The sequence below is a fragment of the Pithys albifrons genome, chromosome 4 (genome assembly GCF_047495875.1).
Source record: "Pithys albifrons albifrons isolate INPA30051 chromosome 4, PitAlb_v1, whole genome shotgun sequence".
NCBI lineage: Eukaryota > Metazoa > Chordata > Aves > Passeriformes > Thamnophilidae > Pithys > Pithys albifrons.
Window position 1 is genome coordinate 41,323,199 of NC_092461.1, and position 17,382 is coordinate 41,340,580.

Here is a 17,382-nt window from a genome sequence, read left to right on the forward strand (position 1 = left end):
AGTTGCTACATTATGCTCACCTGTGATCAGAAACACTCATCCCAGTTCCCCATGATCAGTCTAGGGACTTGCTTGGATTTGTGTTTCTTTGTCATTGAGCTTTTCTTCCTGCTTGCCTTCTTGCTTTCTTTCCATACCTCAGTGGGTAAGTATTTATAATCTCTTGCAGTTGAGTGTTGTGGATGTGGCCATTGGTCTGTCCTGTTGGTAAGGCTTCCCAAAAACAAGGACTTGTACCGTGACCTGATGCCGTTTGGTCCACAGCCCAGCCACAGCAGATACAGCAGTTTCTTAGTTGAATGTGTGCTCTGCGTTTGTTAATTTTCAAAGCTCTTGGTATTGTCTAGTGAAGAATGAAGAGGATGAACTGAAATTTTGCAAGGGATTGCAGCCCTGCTCTTCAAAATAAATCCTGGAGATCTTAGAAGGTCTTCAAGATTTTCCAATAGGGATAAGACTGTGAACATTGAGAATCCAGTTTTCACTGACACTGGGATCTCTGAGTTGTTTAAAAAGAAAAAAGTCATGAAGAGGTAGAAAGTAAGTTTAATGCAGAGAACTCTGTCACTGAATTACTGCATGACTTTGAAGAAGGCATTTTAACTTGCCTGTGTCAGTTTAGCTATCTGTAAAACAGGTACAGTCATACACAGCATAATAATTTCCCTCTCAATGAGGGCCATTTTCAGTCCATCCTGTACTACTTAATGATTTGTGTGACTGCTAAAATAGCAGCATCCTCTAAAGCCGTAATATCCTTATGTATTTTTCACATAATCACTAGCAGTTGAAATATTTGGTCTGACACTTGAGATTACTCATGTAAATAGAAAAATTATAGCATGCTGGCTCTGCCAGACACCTTGTATTCCATCTGAGCATGTGGGTGATTGGAGAGGGATCTATAAATACTAAGAGGCAGGGAAACAAGCATAAGCAGCACACAAGAAATTCTGAACGAAGTTATTCCTGAGATTTCTGGTAAAAGATTTAAAAAAATAAGGTCAGTTTCAGGTAGGAGATGGCCCTTAGAAATCTGAGCACTACAGTTCTACTGAAGAAATGTATTTCATTCCATTTCCCTGCTTTACATGAAGTCACATTTTTCTGTTGTACTTTGAGTGGGGTTAGAATGAGTATGATGATCTACTCCTAATATCATTTGATTAAACCCAGTTTTTTTTCTTTTTGATTTAGGAAACATTCTGCCTTAGAGACAAGCAGAAGCTCCAGTTTCATTATCAATGAGTGACTCACAGGTCCCACAATGCTTTTTCTCAAAATGTGACTGCTAATTTCCATGTTCAGCTCCCAAATTGCCAGTTTCAGATTTTTTCCACTTCCATTATAAAAGATCTGCATAGTTCCAATTGTAGAGTTTGTAGTGTCATGTAAAAATGTAGCAAAGAGCTGTGTAACATTTTACATAACAGTGTAGTAAGTTAGATAGCTATGGCTTGCAGTGTTAGACAGTAGTCTTTTTCAATTTGTAGTTTATTTGATGAGACACTTGTGTAGTGTAGCTGCTTCCTGTTCTCCACTGAGTAATGTTTCTTTTGAGAACAAGCTCTTTGAGATACTATCAGTGTCTCCTAGATAAGCTGTAAACATCTCCTTTTTAACCAAACCAAACCAAACTAATCCCTTCTGGGATTTACAGGATATTTACAGGCTAAAATTTGTTTTTTTGAAAGAGATGAATAGCTTATGGGACCTTGCCATTAGAATGCATACAGTTGTCCTTAGTGACATATAAAAACTCAGAACTGAGTACATCCAATTGATTGAAATAGAAACTTTGAAATTTAAAATGAACTAAATTACTTGAAGGAAGTTGTAACACATTCAGTGTAGTAGGTATGAGTAATGGAGACATTATAATGGAAAGTATATAGAAAAAACAACTGGAAAGACTCTGCCTTTAATTTATTATTATTACTTTACCACTCTGAAATTTTTATTTACCAGATTGCTGACAGCCTGGGACTACTTTTGATCACTCCATCAGCTCAACTGCTGATGTCACATATTTAGAGCTTTGATCCAGCCTCCGGTTTCATTGTGATTCTGTCTGACACAAGTTTGTGTCTGTTTAGTTTCTGTTAATCTACTATGAACAGAAATACAAAGAAATCTCACCCCCGTATTGAAACTCGGCCTGCTTCCTTGAGCAGCTTCAAACATGGACTTTATTATTAGGCCATGGAAGTGTAACTCACGAAGGAGCTGAAAGGGGATGGTCATCAGAGACCAGCTCCAGCTGATCTCAGGTAGAAGCTGGTGGGAAGTGCTTACTGGAGGTGAAGTTCTCAGGCTGTCTGGTATAGTCTAGAGGGAGGTAAGTTGTGTGCTTTACTCATGCTGTGGAGTATAAAACTGTGGCTTTGTGGAGGAACGAAAACAGATTAATACTTACAGGCTTTTCAGTTAACAAAATTGATATGCTGCGTAAGAGAAGAGATCTAAAGCTTTCTCTCTCCCTAGAAAACATTTGTGCTAAGAAAAGTCATGAAGGATTGAAGAAGTGTTTCCTAAAGGGGGACATCAGGCCATGGGAGTCAGTGGCTGAATCAGCCCACATTGTAGGCAAAGCCTCAGGAAAGGAAACTGAGGGAAAGTAACTGCAGTGATTTTGGCGTTACACAGAAATATGGGATAGTCTGAGAGTGCTATCTCCAGCTCCACAAGTGCTGAAATCAGAATGGAAAAGGGAGGCCCCTGGTGCCAGTGGGAAGGAGAAAGCACCCACAGGGGCTGCCCATGGCTCCAACCAAGACTCACGCTGGGTTTCCCCCTGTGATTTCTTAACTTCTAAGACAGTTTTGGTGGTGAGTTATGTTTTTTGAAACATGATATGGATAACACAGTGTAGCTGGTCACTGTGACCTATTCAGGTTATCAAAACCATGAGGTTTCACAAACTGCACCCTTGCATGGCTTCCTGAGAGCAGCCCATATTGTACCATTTTCTGCTGTTTGGTGGAGCCCAAATCTTCTTGCCGTACTGACAAAGAAATTCTCTTAACCACACAAAATCACACGTTGCAAGGCACTTTGAAGAGGAACTGCCTTCATTTTTTGAGTGCAAGAATGTGATAGTGCTTATAACCCTGCTTTACATTGCTTCACCTTTTCTATAAAAGTGGCTGCTAATTTTAATTTACATTGTAAAGTATTCTTTATATTTTTAAAGTGAAATTGTTAATCTTTTTAACCCAGACTGTTTGTAGCCCACTGAAAGCTCAGGCTTCAAGCCTGATTGCTTACCAGCCAGCAGCCACCTTTTATATTTGTATTATCGTTTTAAAATACTTATTTGTGTTTTTCATATAAAAATATAGTTAATTGCAAACATCAAATATATTTTATAAAGGATTTAAAAGCAACCACTTCCTTACAATTTAGGTCCAAGCCAGCCCTATAAGAGATGAATAGAGAATACACTGAATTCAGCAGAATTACTTTAAAACCAGCAGAAAATGGGAAATGGAGCATAGTCTCACTCATCATCATCATGGCTCGGCTTCACGAACGAAGATTTGAGAAGGGCACTACCCACGCTTGCTGCAATCGTGCTGGTGGCTAAAAAGGCCGATACGGGATAGGCAGGTCCGGTCACAAAAGGCACAGCGGAACGTCTCCCTAGGTGACATTGGCAAGGAACGGTTCTTTCTGCGTTGTCTTTTCTCCTCAAGACTGACTCTCCATGCATTCTCAAAGGAAGCAGCAGCGTCGTGAATGGTGTGTCTCCAAGAATACCGATTGGAGGCCAGAGTGGACCATTGGTGGCAGTCAATATGGCCAAGACTGAGGTGTTGGTTCAGGGAGTCCTTGTATCTGTTCTTCGGGGCTCCTCTCTTGGCGGCAGCCAGTGGCGAGTTCACCATAGAGCGCAATCCTTGGGAGGTGGTCATCCTCCATCCTGGAGACATGCCCTGCCCAGCACAGCTGTGTTCTCATCAGCATGGCCTCGATACTGGTGACCCCTGCCTGTTCAGGAACAGACACATTAGTCACGTAATCACACCAGTGGATGTTTAGGATTGTATGGAGGCAGCGCTGATGGAAGTGTTGAAGGAGCCACAGGTGGTGGTGATAGATGACCCATGATTCAGACCCATATAAAAGAGCAGACAGTACAATGGCTCTGTAGACACTAATCTTTGTACTTTTCTGCAGGTGTTTATTGGACCAGACTCTTTTATGGAGTTTTCCGAAGGCTCTGTATGCCTTTGCCAGCCTGTTGTCTATCTCTTTGTCAATCTTACCGTCTGAGAAAATGATGCTTCCCAGATAGGTGAACTGCTGGACTGACTTAAGCTCTGATTTGGCTATGGTGATGTGAGGATGATGGAAGACTTCTTGAGATGCAGGTTGGTAGAGAACTTCTGTCTTCTTCAGGCTGACTTCCAGCCCAAATAGCTCAGCAGCCTCTGCAAAGCAGGATGTTAAGCACTGCAGAGCTGCTTCTGTGTGAGCAACGAGGGCGGCATCATCAGCAAAAAGCAGCTCACGGACAAGGTGATTCAGGGTCTTGGTGTGGGCCTTCAGTCGCCTTAGGTTGAATAGGCTTCCACTGATACGATATCGGATGTAGATGCCGTTTTCTTCATCGAGGTCTGCTGTGGCTCTTTGGAGCATCATGCTGAAGAAGATTGTGAATAGAGTTGGTGCAAGAACGCAACCTTGTTTCACACCATTGGTTATTGGAAAGGGCTCAGAGAGTGAATCGCCATATCTGACTTGTCCATGCTGATCCTCATGTAGCAGGATGATCATTTTGAGGAACTTGGGGGGACGTTCCAAGATCTGCCACAGGCCTTTTCTGCTCACAGTGTCGAAAGCTTTGGTGAGGTCAACGAAGGTTACATAGAGACCTTTGTTCTGTTCCCTACACTTCTCTTGCAGTTGTCTGAGAACAAACACCATATCTCTGGTGCTCCTATTGGCTCTGAAACCACACTGGCTTTCAGGTAGAAGATCTTCTGCAATAGTGGGTACTAATATATCAGAAGTATTCTTGCAAGGATTTTACCAGCAATGGAGAGCAAAGTAATACCTCGGTAATTTGAGCAGTCTGATTTTTCTCCTTTCTTCTTGTACAGGGTGATGATGACTGCATCATGGAGATCTGGTGGTAGTTCCCCTTGTTCCCAGCAACGCACAACAAGCTCGTGGAATTTGGCATGGAGTGCTTGACCTCCATGCTTCCAGATTTCAGGTGGAATTCCATCAACCCCAGCTGCCTTGCCAGTTTTCACCTGTTGTATGGCCTTGAGTATCTCTCCCATAGTAGGGGCTGCATCCAATTCATGTTTCACCGGTTGTTGTGTAATGTGCTGAATTACTGAGCCTTGGACTACATGGTTGGTACTGAAGAGAGTATGAAAGTGCTCAGACCATCGGTTCAGGATGGAGGTTTTATCTGTTAGAAGCAGTTGACCATCTGCACTGAGTAGGGGGCTCTGAACCTGGTGTGTGGGTCCATACACTGCTTTCAGGGCCTCATAGAATCCTCTTTGGTCACCCAAATCTGCGCATAGTTGTATCTTTTCTGCTAGGTCGAGCCACCATTTGTTCTGGATGTCTCAAAGTTTCTGTTGGAGCTTACTGCATGCAAGACGAAAGGCGGCTTTTTTTATATGGCAAGATGGCTGAGCAAGGTGTGCTTGGTGAGCAGTTCTCTTCTTCTTCAACAATTCCTGGATCTCTTGATTTTTCTCATCAAACCAGTCTTTGTTTTTCTTGGAGGAGAACCCTAGGGACTCTTCAGAGGACTGCAAAAAGTGCCAAAGTGCTTCAGGAGAGGGATCTATGGGATTATCTTTAAGTCTAGTTTGAAGGTTTCCCTGGAAGCTGTGTCTCACTGTGGCTGTTTGAAGATTGCTGACTTGGAGCCTCCTCCTTGGAATGCCGCCTCTCTTAGGTTTGGGCTTGAAGTGGAGGTTAAGTTTGCAGCGCACAAGGCGGTGGTCTGTTTGACATTCTGCACTCAGCATCACTCGGGTATGACGGACATCACTGACATTTCTCTGTTGTACTAAGATATAGTCAACGAGGTGCCAGTGCTTGGATCGAGGATGCACCCAGGTTGTCTTCAGGCTGTCTTTCTGTTGAAAGATAGTGTTGGTGATGGTGAGCTGCCGTTCTGCGCAAAACTCTAGCAGGAGGCGTCCGTTGTTGCAGTTTTCAATGCCATGCTTGCCCAGGACTCCTTTCCAGGCTTCAGAATTCTTACCTACTCTGGCGCTGAAGTCACCAAGGATTATGATCTTATCATCTGCAGGAACATTTTGGGTGAGGCGGCGCAGGTCTGTGTAGAATTTGTCTTTTTCCGCTGGGTCAGCTTGGAGAGTTGGGGCATATACGCTAAAAAGAACAACATGTTGCTTGTTGTGTAGAGGGAGGCGTAAGGACATAATGCGATCGGAATGACCTGTTGGCAGATTTTCAAGTTTGGAGGCAATGGAGTTTTTAATCATGAAGCCAACTCCTGAAAGGTGTCTTTCGGTTTTGGGTTTGCCTGACCAGTAGAGTGTGTAGCCAGCACCATGTTCTTTAAGGCTGCCTTCCTCATGAAGACGAACTTCACTGAGAGCAGCAATGTCAATGTTGAGTCGTGACAGTTCATGGGCAATTAGAGCAGAACGATGCTCAGTACGTCCACTATCCCCAGTATCAAGCATGGTTCTGATGTTCCAACATGCGAGTGTTAGTTTGAGCACACCTTTGCAGGCAGGTGTATGCCTTTGAAATCTCTTTGTTTTTGTTTGACCGCATGGAAGATGCCGGTTGGCCGTGGTTATCCAACCGGGTGTGGAGATGAGCTTTGTTTAGGCCACCTTTGCTAGGCCCCTCTCCATGTGGAGCAAGCAGTGCTGTCCCTAGAAAAGGCTGCTTGGTCATTCAGGATGCTGCCGCAAGAGACTGTCATCTCCAGGGTCAAGTCTCTAATGACCAATATCCTGAACCGCCTGCATGCAGGGTTGGGTCTGTGGCTTCCAGCTGCTTCCTATCACCTGCCGTTTTCGACCCTCACCTGTCGCTACAGGGCTTTGCAATGTGGGTGAACCCTTCAAGCCTGCGCAATGGATTTTTTAGGTGAGGCACAGCGTGCGCAGAACTGGCCCCACCCTTTACTCCTAAGGTTCATCTGCCGCGGCCTAGCGAGCTTGGACGGTGACAGCGAATACCTCAGGACGTAGGTTTGGTTAGAGTATCCTTCTCCTAGATGGATGGCCTTACAGGGCTAAACGAGCTCCATCTGTCTGGGTTTGGAGTTAGAGTTGTCCTTCTCCTAGGATGGTTGCCAGACGGCTAGAGAGCCCATCCTGGACACACTTTGTCTGACCCTTCAGCTGAGACCTGTCTGGCATGGGAGACCCTACCGGCGGCACAAACCACCTCCAGCATAGCTCTCAACCTCATGAGGGCACGCAAGCTTCTCCCCCGCGACAAGGGGGTGTCCCCGGAGAAGATAGTCTCACTACAGAGTGAGAAATGGCCAAAGCATAAAGGGGATTTGAATTCTCTCAAGGTGTTTAATTTGTATCATCTCCCAGAGGTGAAGATCTGATTCTCTTGGCAGATCAAGAGGTTTACTATTTCAAATCCCTTTCAGCTCAAGGGAAAGTAGATGATATTAGTGGATGTTACTTGTCTGAATGTAGTAACAGATTTTTCCATAGGAAATATAGTCGAAACATTCATAAGCAGGATTGTTGACTGTTTTTTGGTTCATGCCCACATTAAAGCTGCTGAAAGGGTCATGTGACACACCTTCATTAATGATCTGATCATAAACTCTTTTTTTCAAGTATTTGAGTCTCAGATTTGATGGTGGCAACAGCAGCTCATCTCATTTGTATATCAGATTTTTATACATGTGTCCGGTATAGGGTGTGCAGTTGGCTTGAGTTTAGTGGAAATTTGATCTCTCACATATAACTTAGCAGGCAAATTCTGGTATCATGGTAGAGGGTACTCTGTGCTTTTTCCGTGTAAAGGGGAATTCATTGATCTGCTGTCTTTGAGCAGATTCAGTCATGTTGTGCCTTTTACTTTCATATTGTAAACCTACACATCCTGTCCTCATTCCTAGAGTAACAAAAGAGTTTTCCTCAGGCTTGCTGGCTTCTCTTCAGTGGTCTTTGTCTTCCCTCCTAGGAAACAGTTTGAATGTGTCAGAAGAGTCCCAGTTCCTCAGAAAGGCGTCTGGCCAAGAACCTGACCAAGTTGGTCTGTAGTATTTCTCTCATTAAAAGCCTGCTTCTTCTCCCCTCAAAAATCATCTGTGAACAGTAACAAAGGATTAATTGTGGAGTCTTGGGACTTGGCAGAAGTGCATATAAATGAATTACTTTTTTGGAAGCTACATTGCCTGTTTTGAAGATCAAAAAATATATCCAAAATAGTGTGTATCAGTGGATTAATTCATTTGACTGCCACCTCCCTTCCTTTTCTCTTTGTGGGGAGGAGCACTCAGAGATTGGAATTTTAATTGCCTGACCGCAATTTCTTATTAGTGGTGCACCAAAAGGGTATGGATCATTAATTAGTACTGAACATGAGGATCTCTGATGTTGAGCTATACCATCAAACAAATTATTTTAGACAACTCTCAAGTAAAATTACAGTCTATCAGTAAATTGAGTTACTATAACAATGAAACCATTAGAATTTCTTTCTGAGCCCTTGCATGGTGGTTTCTGTGTTTGCAGAGAATATTCTGGTGATCTTAAAGATTTTGATGTTTTTATATAAACATATATTTAATATTTTTATATATATTAAAGATATGTATCTATTCAGAAGACATCTACATATATACATGTTTATAGTATAGTTATACATAATTCAGAGTTGTTATACAATGGCATGCCTTATTTAATTTTATTAAATGCCTTGGGGTTTTAATCCATTATGTAGTTTCATTGTCAATGTATAAAGACAGTTTCCTTGATAGCTGCTTTCTTTTTCAGTCAGTACCTGAATGTGCTACTGTATCCAAAGGAAAATCTAGCATCTTGAGTGTAATGATCTGAAAACAGAATATTATCCACATTATTACTTTAATGTCCAATAGTCTAGATCATATTTTTTCTGGTTTTAAAACTCGATGATGGAAGCGAATTGTATCCCTTCTGTTATACTTTAACTTTGCTGTATCTGCGTTTCTCAGTGCAGTGGGGAATAGAATTGTTATCAACTTGTTTTCTACTATGTGGATTAAGAATTGGTTAGAGGACAGGCTGCAAAATGTAACCTGTAACATGAAGTCACCCTAAATTGCTGTATATGTAGTAGAGTTACTGGTGCATTGTTATAAAATTCCCTGTTCTGAAGTATTGGCATCCAGAATTTAGAGGAAAAATGGGAAATAATTCTTCATAAAACTTATGAGTCATCTGAACCCAGTGTGCCTTATTTTGGCTAAATTCATAAGCTGAATTTTGGTTATAGACATGTAATTATGCATATTGATGAAGCAAATGGAAAACAGTGGCTCTGAAACTTAAATAATAACCCAAAAATTTATAAATGGATCATGTTCTGCCACCTGTTCCATTTCTATATTACATTTGTGCCTTTATATATATATCCATTTGGGGGCTTTTAAAATATGAAACATGTTTGGATATGCAACAGCCGTAAAGTCTGGGCTGTAAAACCCAGCAGAATTCAGCCAGGAATCTGGAGCTGTGCTTATATTTAGAAGGAAATACAGGATAATTAGTAGACATTACCAAAATCCTTTTTTTCTTTTGACAGAAAATCTATATTCACTTCATTTTCTGATTCTCCTATAGAATTTCATAGGAAGATGGTGTTAGCAGTTTATCAGTATGTTAATGGGCCTTTATTCTTGTAAGTCTCTGGGGCTGAGCAACCATCTCCTGCTGAGAGGCAGTAGAAACTAGATGTCTGGGAGCTCATTATTTGAAAAAGTTTTTCATAGCATGTTTTTCCTCAAGGTGGTTTTATTGGCTTTCACTGTGTTTGAGACCCAGTTTCTGGAAAGAGGGTTGTGTTTCTGCTCTCTCCTCCTGGTTCTGCTTCCTCTTTCATGAGAGTTTCTGAAATATTTCAGCTGTCTGCCATGAATTCACCAGTGTGTTGCATGGAAACTTGGCTTCTTGGCACCTAGAAGGAACAGCTCTTTTCTTCTGTCCCATCTCTAGGGAACTAAATTCACATTTTTAGTTTCTGCTTAGGTTTGCAGCCAATTTCTTTACTTCAGCTTCCTTCCTCCCCCTCTCTCTTTTCCTTAATTAAAATATGCTAAGGTTGAACACGTATAGCTGCAACTGAAAAAAAAATGAAAATAGCACAGATGAAACAGTTACACTATTGAGTCCTGGACCTTTATTTAGCATTACATTTGCTGGCATGTCCTGTAACAGGGTTCAAAAGCTGACAGGATTACTTTTTTCAACAGATTAATTGTTAATCTCTAGTTTTAAGGAGAACAAAATTTTGTTTCCAGTCGAACATGATTTTTACAGCTTCAGCTGTTCCTCCTGTCTAAGTTAATTACAAAGTCATATTTGTTCAGTGTAAACAGGAATAGATTCAGCACATCTGTACATGTTCAGTTTCTTGGCTTCTGAGTCCACACATGAGGCTGTGAGTACATCCAAACTGAGCCAGCAGCTGCTGAAACCAGTATCTCTATGACACTGGCTAAAACTGCTTATTTTCAGCATCTTTGAAAATCATGCAATTTATGGACTACCCAAGGATGACCATTGGTTGTGTGAGTTAGGTGACACAGGTTTTTAGATAATAGATTTCAGGTATATGTCTACAAAAAGATTAAAAACCCCATAAATTGCAACATTTTTTGTCTTAAATAGTTTCTGGAAGCCTTGTGTCAGCTCTTCCCTGAGCAGGGAACCAATGAATTTTAAAAAATACTCAGAATAGGATAGGACAAAGAAATCAAAACACCACTTTTGGGTGGACAGCCTTTCTGATAAATCACAAATGATACTTCTCACAGAGGAGTATCCTGTAACATACCTGAACACAGAAGTCCTTGTAATTGAAGTTAACAGATTTTTCAAGAAGGAGGGGGCGAGCAATGGCAGATTGTGAACTAAGGTCTTTTACAGAAAAAAATGGCAGTAGATGCTCACAGAGCCTGGACTCCAGTTTTGCACTGATTTTGCATTTGGTAAAACTGTTATGAAGTGTCTTGAAAATAGTAACGCTGAAATTAATCTCCTTATCTGTGGGTTTGACAGAGAACTCGTTCTTCTCCACTTTTCTTGCTTTCTTTCTGAACTTAAAAACTTGAGTAGGCTTTCCCTAATTTAATGTCCTTCACCACAGTGGCCCTTTGTAATTTACCCACCTTTTTGCTACTCAGTCCTTCCCAGCTTCTCCAGCTGAGCTTGACACAATGATCTGCGCCATTTCCTTGAAATGCTGTCTCACAGTGTTTTAATAATTTCCCCAAATAATTTCACAGTGCTCCTGATCTTTCAGTTCATGTCACTGCTGTTTGAGTCCTGGGTACAAACAAGTGGCCACAGCCAGTTAGGCAGCCACAGCTGCAGTGGGGATAGAGGCTTAATCAGGGCACTTAAATGTGCGGTCTTTCCTTGGCTGAACTCCATCAGGTTTGTGAAGGAAAGGAGGCTGTGAATGCCAGATTTGCCAAGCATACGAAAAGGAAAAGCAAATACAATCTTAAACTACCAAAAGAATTTAAAAACAGAGAAAAATGTTGCAATATTTGCCTGCACAATAAGAGGAATATGAGGTATACCTGTAAAAGATGTATTGATTTTGAATACATTAAGATCATTTCAGAAACCTACATTCCCTTTTCCTATCCATAGTGGGAAAAAACCTGGAACAGTATGAGAAGAAATCTAATCTGACACCTTCATTCTCACGAAAGACTCAAACTCAATTTTATTTCCCCAAGAGAAGTCTAAGAAGCGAATTGGTTTTTGTTTACTCCATATATATATGTACAAGTAGATTAGCTAAAACTGCTTCCCAGCAAGCAGAAAGAGCTGTTGAGATCAGTGGTGAGACACTGAAAAGCGTGAACCAGAAGCAAGATGTGAGTTGGTAGCACTGGAAGTATTGCTGAAACATTTTAGATAGGGGATTAATAGGTTCACTGTCACTTGATTGAATGTCTGTCTTAAAAACTTCCATGTACCTCAGACAGCTCACAGCTTCTGTACGTAGGAATTGCTGCATGAGTACTTCCAGGCTGTGTATGGAGGTGGGATGGCTCTCCTAGCCTTACACTAGCTGTATATTCTTGTTTTGCCTATTTTTCTGTTCTTTTCCCTTATTTTACTTACTGCACCATACTGAGACTGGCAGCAGTCAGATCTCTGTCTTCTGTATTTGCACAGCTTTCAGTGCTGGGGTGCTGGGTGAGCAGAAACAGTGAAAGGCATTGAGGGTTAACACCAGTTCAGAGAACTAACATGGGGATGCAACTACTGAATATCCATTTATTTATTGCTTTCCTTTTTTTTATTTCTCTTTTCCATAGTGAAATACATGAGAGAAGCAACCCCCTATGTGAAGAAAGGCTCACCTGTGTCAGAGATCGGGTGGGAGACGCCTCCCCCAGAATCTCCCCGCTTGGGCTGTGCCTCTGCTGACCCAATGTCGCAGCTTTCGCTCTCCATCCACAGAGACAAGAAGACAATACCACTCAAGATGTGCTATGTGACGCGCAACATGACAGTGTCAGACCCCGAAAACAGGTGAACTGGGGATTTGCCTGGGGTTGGGATTTTGCCTTTACGTTGAATTGTTGTTGACCTTTTCAGCTATGGGGTTGGTGAGCAGGCAGCAACCCAGCAAGGGAAGCAAGCACTGGTTTGGGAAGGGTGGGTGGTAGGGTCTGAGACATGTGGTGCCAGTTTCAGGTTTTGGGTTGTGCTAGAGAAACTCTTCAATGTGGTAATGCAGCATTTTTATTAGAAATAGAATCTCAGGGATTTGTTTTCATCCTGATTAAATGTCTGCTTTTGAAGGAAAAGACACTGTACAATTCTAATTGGTTACATCCTCCAGGCTGGCTAGATCTGATTCTGCTAAATTGCATTTTCTTTCCTTTCTCTAATGAATATTATTTTAAGAATAGTCTGTTTTGTCCAATCCATTCTGGACATTAAAGTCAAGAAGAGGAGAAAAGTTCCACTTACAAGGCATTAATGGGGAATTTTTGTGACTTCTTGGTTTTTTTTCAAGATGTTAAAAATAAGATGTGCTTTTACCAACCCTTATTTATAACATATGTGGAACAGCTGCACCACACTAGCACACTCCCTGATCCCTGCTCTAACAGCTGCTAATAAAAAAGGGACCAGTCAAGTCAGTGATGCAGACTGATTCTCCACCCAAATAATGGCCTTTTTGTTTTTCTGCAGCGTGCTGCCTTGCTCTGAAGCTGGGTGTAATGTTTCTGATTCTCAGAACTTATGTATAGGCATAAACAAAAGTTACATTTTCATTTGCAAAAAAGGTTGACGAGAAGAGCAGAAAACAGAAAGGGGTTTGAGGATCCTCTGTAATCTCTTACACTGAAATTCAGAAACATCAGTATCTGTGTAATCCTCCATCATTCGTTTGCATATTTGTCTAACCTTTTAATTTTCCCCCTCCATGCTTCATTGTTTAGTATTGCTTTACTCTCCTTCTGCTCATCCTCTCACCAAGTGGTTACCACCACAGTAAGTGATAACTGACACTATAGAAATGGGATTGTAAAACAGAAATTACCCTAGCAGTCTGTCTCATTTTTAATCAAGATGTTTATTGTATTGGCCCCCTTTTTTCCCCTCATGTATCTACAGAGTTTAAGATGTGGAGATTTGACAGGAGTATCATTTGGCTGAGAGTTTGTCATGCTCTCTGAAATGGAGTATATTTTACAAATACCCATACAGGTCACATTATTTGAATCAATACAATGTAGTGATATTTTACACATTTTCATTTCATTTTCTCATAGTTTTTTCCCCTTTTTTTTTCCTACCTATATTGTAGTTTTCAGCTTCTGTCACTCTTCAGGTCTTCAGATTGGTTTGAGGGACAGAAGGACTGACTCAGAGGGACACATGCTCATTGCTCATGATACTTCTGCAATGGAGCTGACTTTTTTGAAGCATGCTACAAGTGTGTGTGTTCTTAGGTGTTACTAGGAAGTAATGTGTGGGAGAGTCATACTACTTGTTACCATGTTTTTCGTTTTGTGTTGCTGTCATTTCCTGTGGAAAGAGTGACTTCTGATTTTTACTGTAGTCCAGCACAGTGCAGTCTAAACTGGATTTTTCCATCAAAGCCCACAGTATCTTACCATTGTCATAGCTGCAGTGTAATAGCAGCACCCCATTGATTAGCATCTTCACTGGTTTCAGAGTTTTTTAGCAATTCTGAATACTGGAAGTTATTTCCCAGGAGGAATGCTATAACAATGCAATGACCCTTTCCCACTGGAATGCATCCCAAGATAGTATTCTGATCCACAAAATAATTCTATCTTCATTCACAGCAGAGTCCAGTCCATGTCCTTACATGCTTACAACACTTCTGTTTCATAACCCAGTGACCTGACACACTTAGATGTTATAACTGATGGTGTCACTTTGCTGGATGGCTTTAGGAGAGCACTGGTGGCAGGCTGCCAAAGCATATGCTGGCCATAGAAGGCCTCCTCTGGACTGTAACAGAGTTAGTTTTCATCTAAGAATAAACATGGCCATGAAAAGCCTGAGTTTCCAGTGCAGCTATTTCTTCAGTGTAGGCTGGGGAAAATGTGATTCCAGTATTGTAGGACCAGGCTGGACTGGTTAGATGTTCAGCATGAGAAGATACCTATGTTAGAAGACCTAGAAGGAAATACTTGTTTGTTCTCACTGACTTATCTCCAGGTCTTAGAAAGCTGCAGTGAAATGTGGGTTTAATGGACATGGAGAAGTATTGTTTTTCCCATTATAGCTGGTAGCCCTGCATAGAATTTCTTCATGTCCTGAAAGACTGACCCCAGTTAAGAGATTCTTAAGTCTGAGTCTGATCTGAGCTGTTCTGGTGAGCTTGTTATTTTGGAGCAGGAGTGAAATTTGGTGCTTTTAGAGCCAGTGGTTCTCAGATGTTTCCTTCACCTAACTTGCCTGTGGGTTCACTCTGGAGGAGGTAGGGAATTGTCTTCTTTGTCACCTGATTAAAAAAGCTGTAAGATACCAGAGCTTCTGAGTGGCATCTGTGTCATTCTCCTCTAGACACAGAGCCCATTGTTATAATTTAGGCTGGAAGAAACCGCTTGAAATAATTGCTACCAAAATCAGTTGTTTGCCTGTGTTTTCACTGATAAATTACCTTCTTGGTAGCATCAATAAAGGTTAGTGTCAGGCCTCACAGAGGAGCATCCCCACGCAATGAAGGGACATGTGAGAATAGTCACATCTAGTAATACTAATAAACAGTATCTGGTGATGATATAAAGGAATAGGAGACGAAAAAATAGGTCTCTGAGGTGAATGTTCTGTTGTTGCTTTCCAAGTCTTGGGACATAATACAAAGGTACTTCTTTACACAGCACAGGAGACATGACATTCCTTGGAGGAATGAAGCCATGTTGTGTGGACTGAAAAGATTTTGTCACCTGCTTTTGAAGTCACTCTAAAACCCTGCTTGCACTTCTTTCTGCCAAATCCAGGAGGTGTGGGCCTGATCCTGTCACCATCACTGTGCTGGCACCACTGCAAGATGCTGGAGCTGTGTCAGTCCTGTGTGGACATGAGCAGCTCCGTAGGGCTTCCTGAGGAGGTGGAAACTTCCTTTTCCTAGTGGACAGTACAGATTTAGCAGGACTGGGCTCTGGTTTAGGAAACTTGAGTCTTTTTTCTGTTACTGTGAGCAAAGGAAAAACAAAGGACTTATGTATACATGGGGGATAGAGCAAAGGTAGAGATATATAATGGATACATTACCAGTATTAAAAAACCCCTCTCCACGTCTCCTCAAGGAATTGCTCTTTGTGTTGTTACTGAGCTGCTCTCTGACTGTAGGCAAAATCTTTGTGAAATGGAAAGACCATACTTAATTCACAGTGGTGTTATGAGCTACAGCTTGAGATCCTTGGATGAAAGGCATTTAATTATCACTACTGGTACAGACGTATTTTACTATTTCAATATCAATAAGTCCTCTGAAGAAGTTATTGAGCCTGATAGAGTCAAAGTCCTGATTTATATCAAGAATTTTTGTTACATTTTTTTTTCTCCTGGTGGGCTGTGTTTATTATCTGTTTAGATTACTATGTCAACAATCCAACATCAAAATAAAGCAACTTGAAAGAGTGCAATTCAAATCCAGAAAATAACAAAAATTACAGTAATCAGGGTGAAACTGTGGTTGACTCGCCCCTCATCCTTAAACTAGCCTGTTGTTCTGTGCTGTCTCAGTGTGCACGGTCTGTTTGAGAAGGACACTGTCATTCATACTTTTTACATCCTTGCCCATGAAGGGCTGTGAATTCAAGGTCAAAATGTAGCATGTTTTTTTAACTTTAGCTCCAAACTATTTTACTGTGATGGGTCCAAATCCGCCTTTTGTGTGACACTGGATGTCTCACCATGTTCTTGTTTATTGTACTGTAACTGCTAATATAGTACTGTAGCTGCTCACAAAATCTGCTCTTCATTGGAAGGGATAAACAAGTAGGTGGCACTTGGGATTTATCTACTGTTCTGTCTTTCAAGCTGAGAGAAGTTAGGTAATTTAGCTAAAAAGGCATTTGCAGCTTCTGCTTCAATACCCTGAGGGTAGAAGAGGGAAGAAGTTGGGGTATGAGGAACAGGAGTAGAGTTGTGGGACAGACCATGGAGAAGGCCTCCTCTTTCTTCTTGATATATTGCATGGCTGAGAGACCCTTCTCTCTAGAGAAATGGATTGCTGGGGGAATATGCCAGGGTTTGAGCACAGAGTGGGAACCCCTGAGTTTTCCCGCAGGGTGTTGGAGATACTAGTGTAGAATTGGAGAGTTACAGCATGTTGTGACTGACCTTCAATCTGTGCAGGTCCTGGTGAATCTGGGATTAGTTGTCTCATTTTCTTGGCAAAAGCAAAAATCACATCTTTTCTCCTAGCATAATGACAGGGGGCTTTCTCCCTTCCCCAAGAGCAGTGTGAATGCTGCAGGGCAGGACGGAAGACAACAAATAGCTGGTCATGTTTTTATGTGTGTCTGATGTAAAGGTATTTAAGTGCTGACGGGCACGCCCCCACGTGGGGAGAGCCCTTCCCAAGTCTTCGTTTGCGAAGTTTGGCCATACATACATACACAAGTGCTGACATTCAAGTTGCTACTAAACAATGTTGAAGAGCAGTTTTAAGACTAGT

The 17,382-nt window shown here is 41.6% G+C and overlaps 1 protein-coding gene across 1 annotated transcript in view; it reads left to right on the forward strand.

Annotated features, from left to right (window-relative positions):
• Positions 1 to 17,382, forward strand: part of SNTB1 (syntrophin beta 1) — a 122,058-nt gene that overhangs the window by 53,514 nt on the left and 51,162 nt on the right. Inside the window, exon 2 of the mRNA XM_071553912.1 lies at positions 12,524 to 12,740. Coding sequence (XP_071410013.1) covers positions 12,524 to 12,740 — 217 coding nt within the window. The remainder of the gene's footprint in view (positions 1 to 12,523; positions 12,741 to 17,382) is intronic.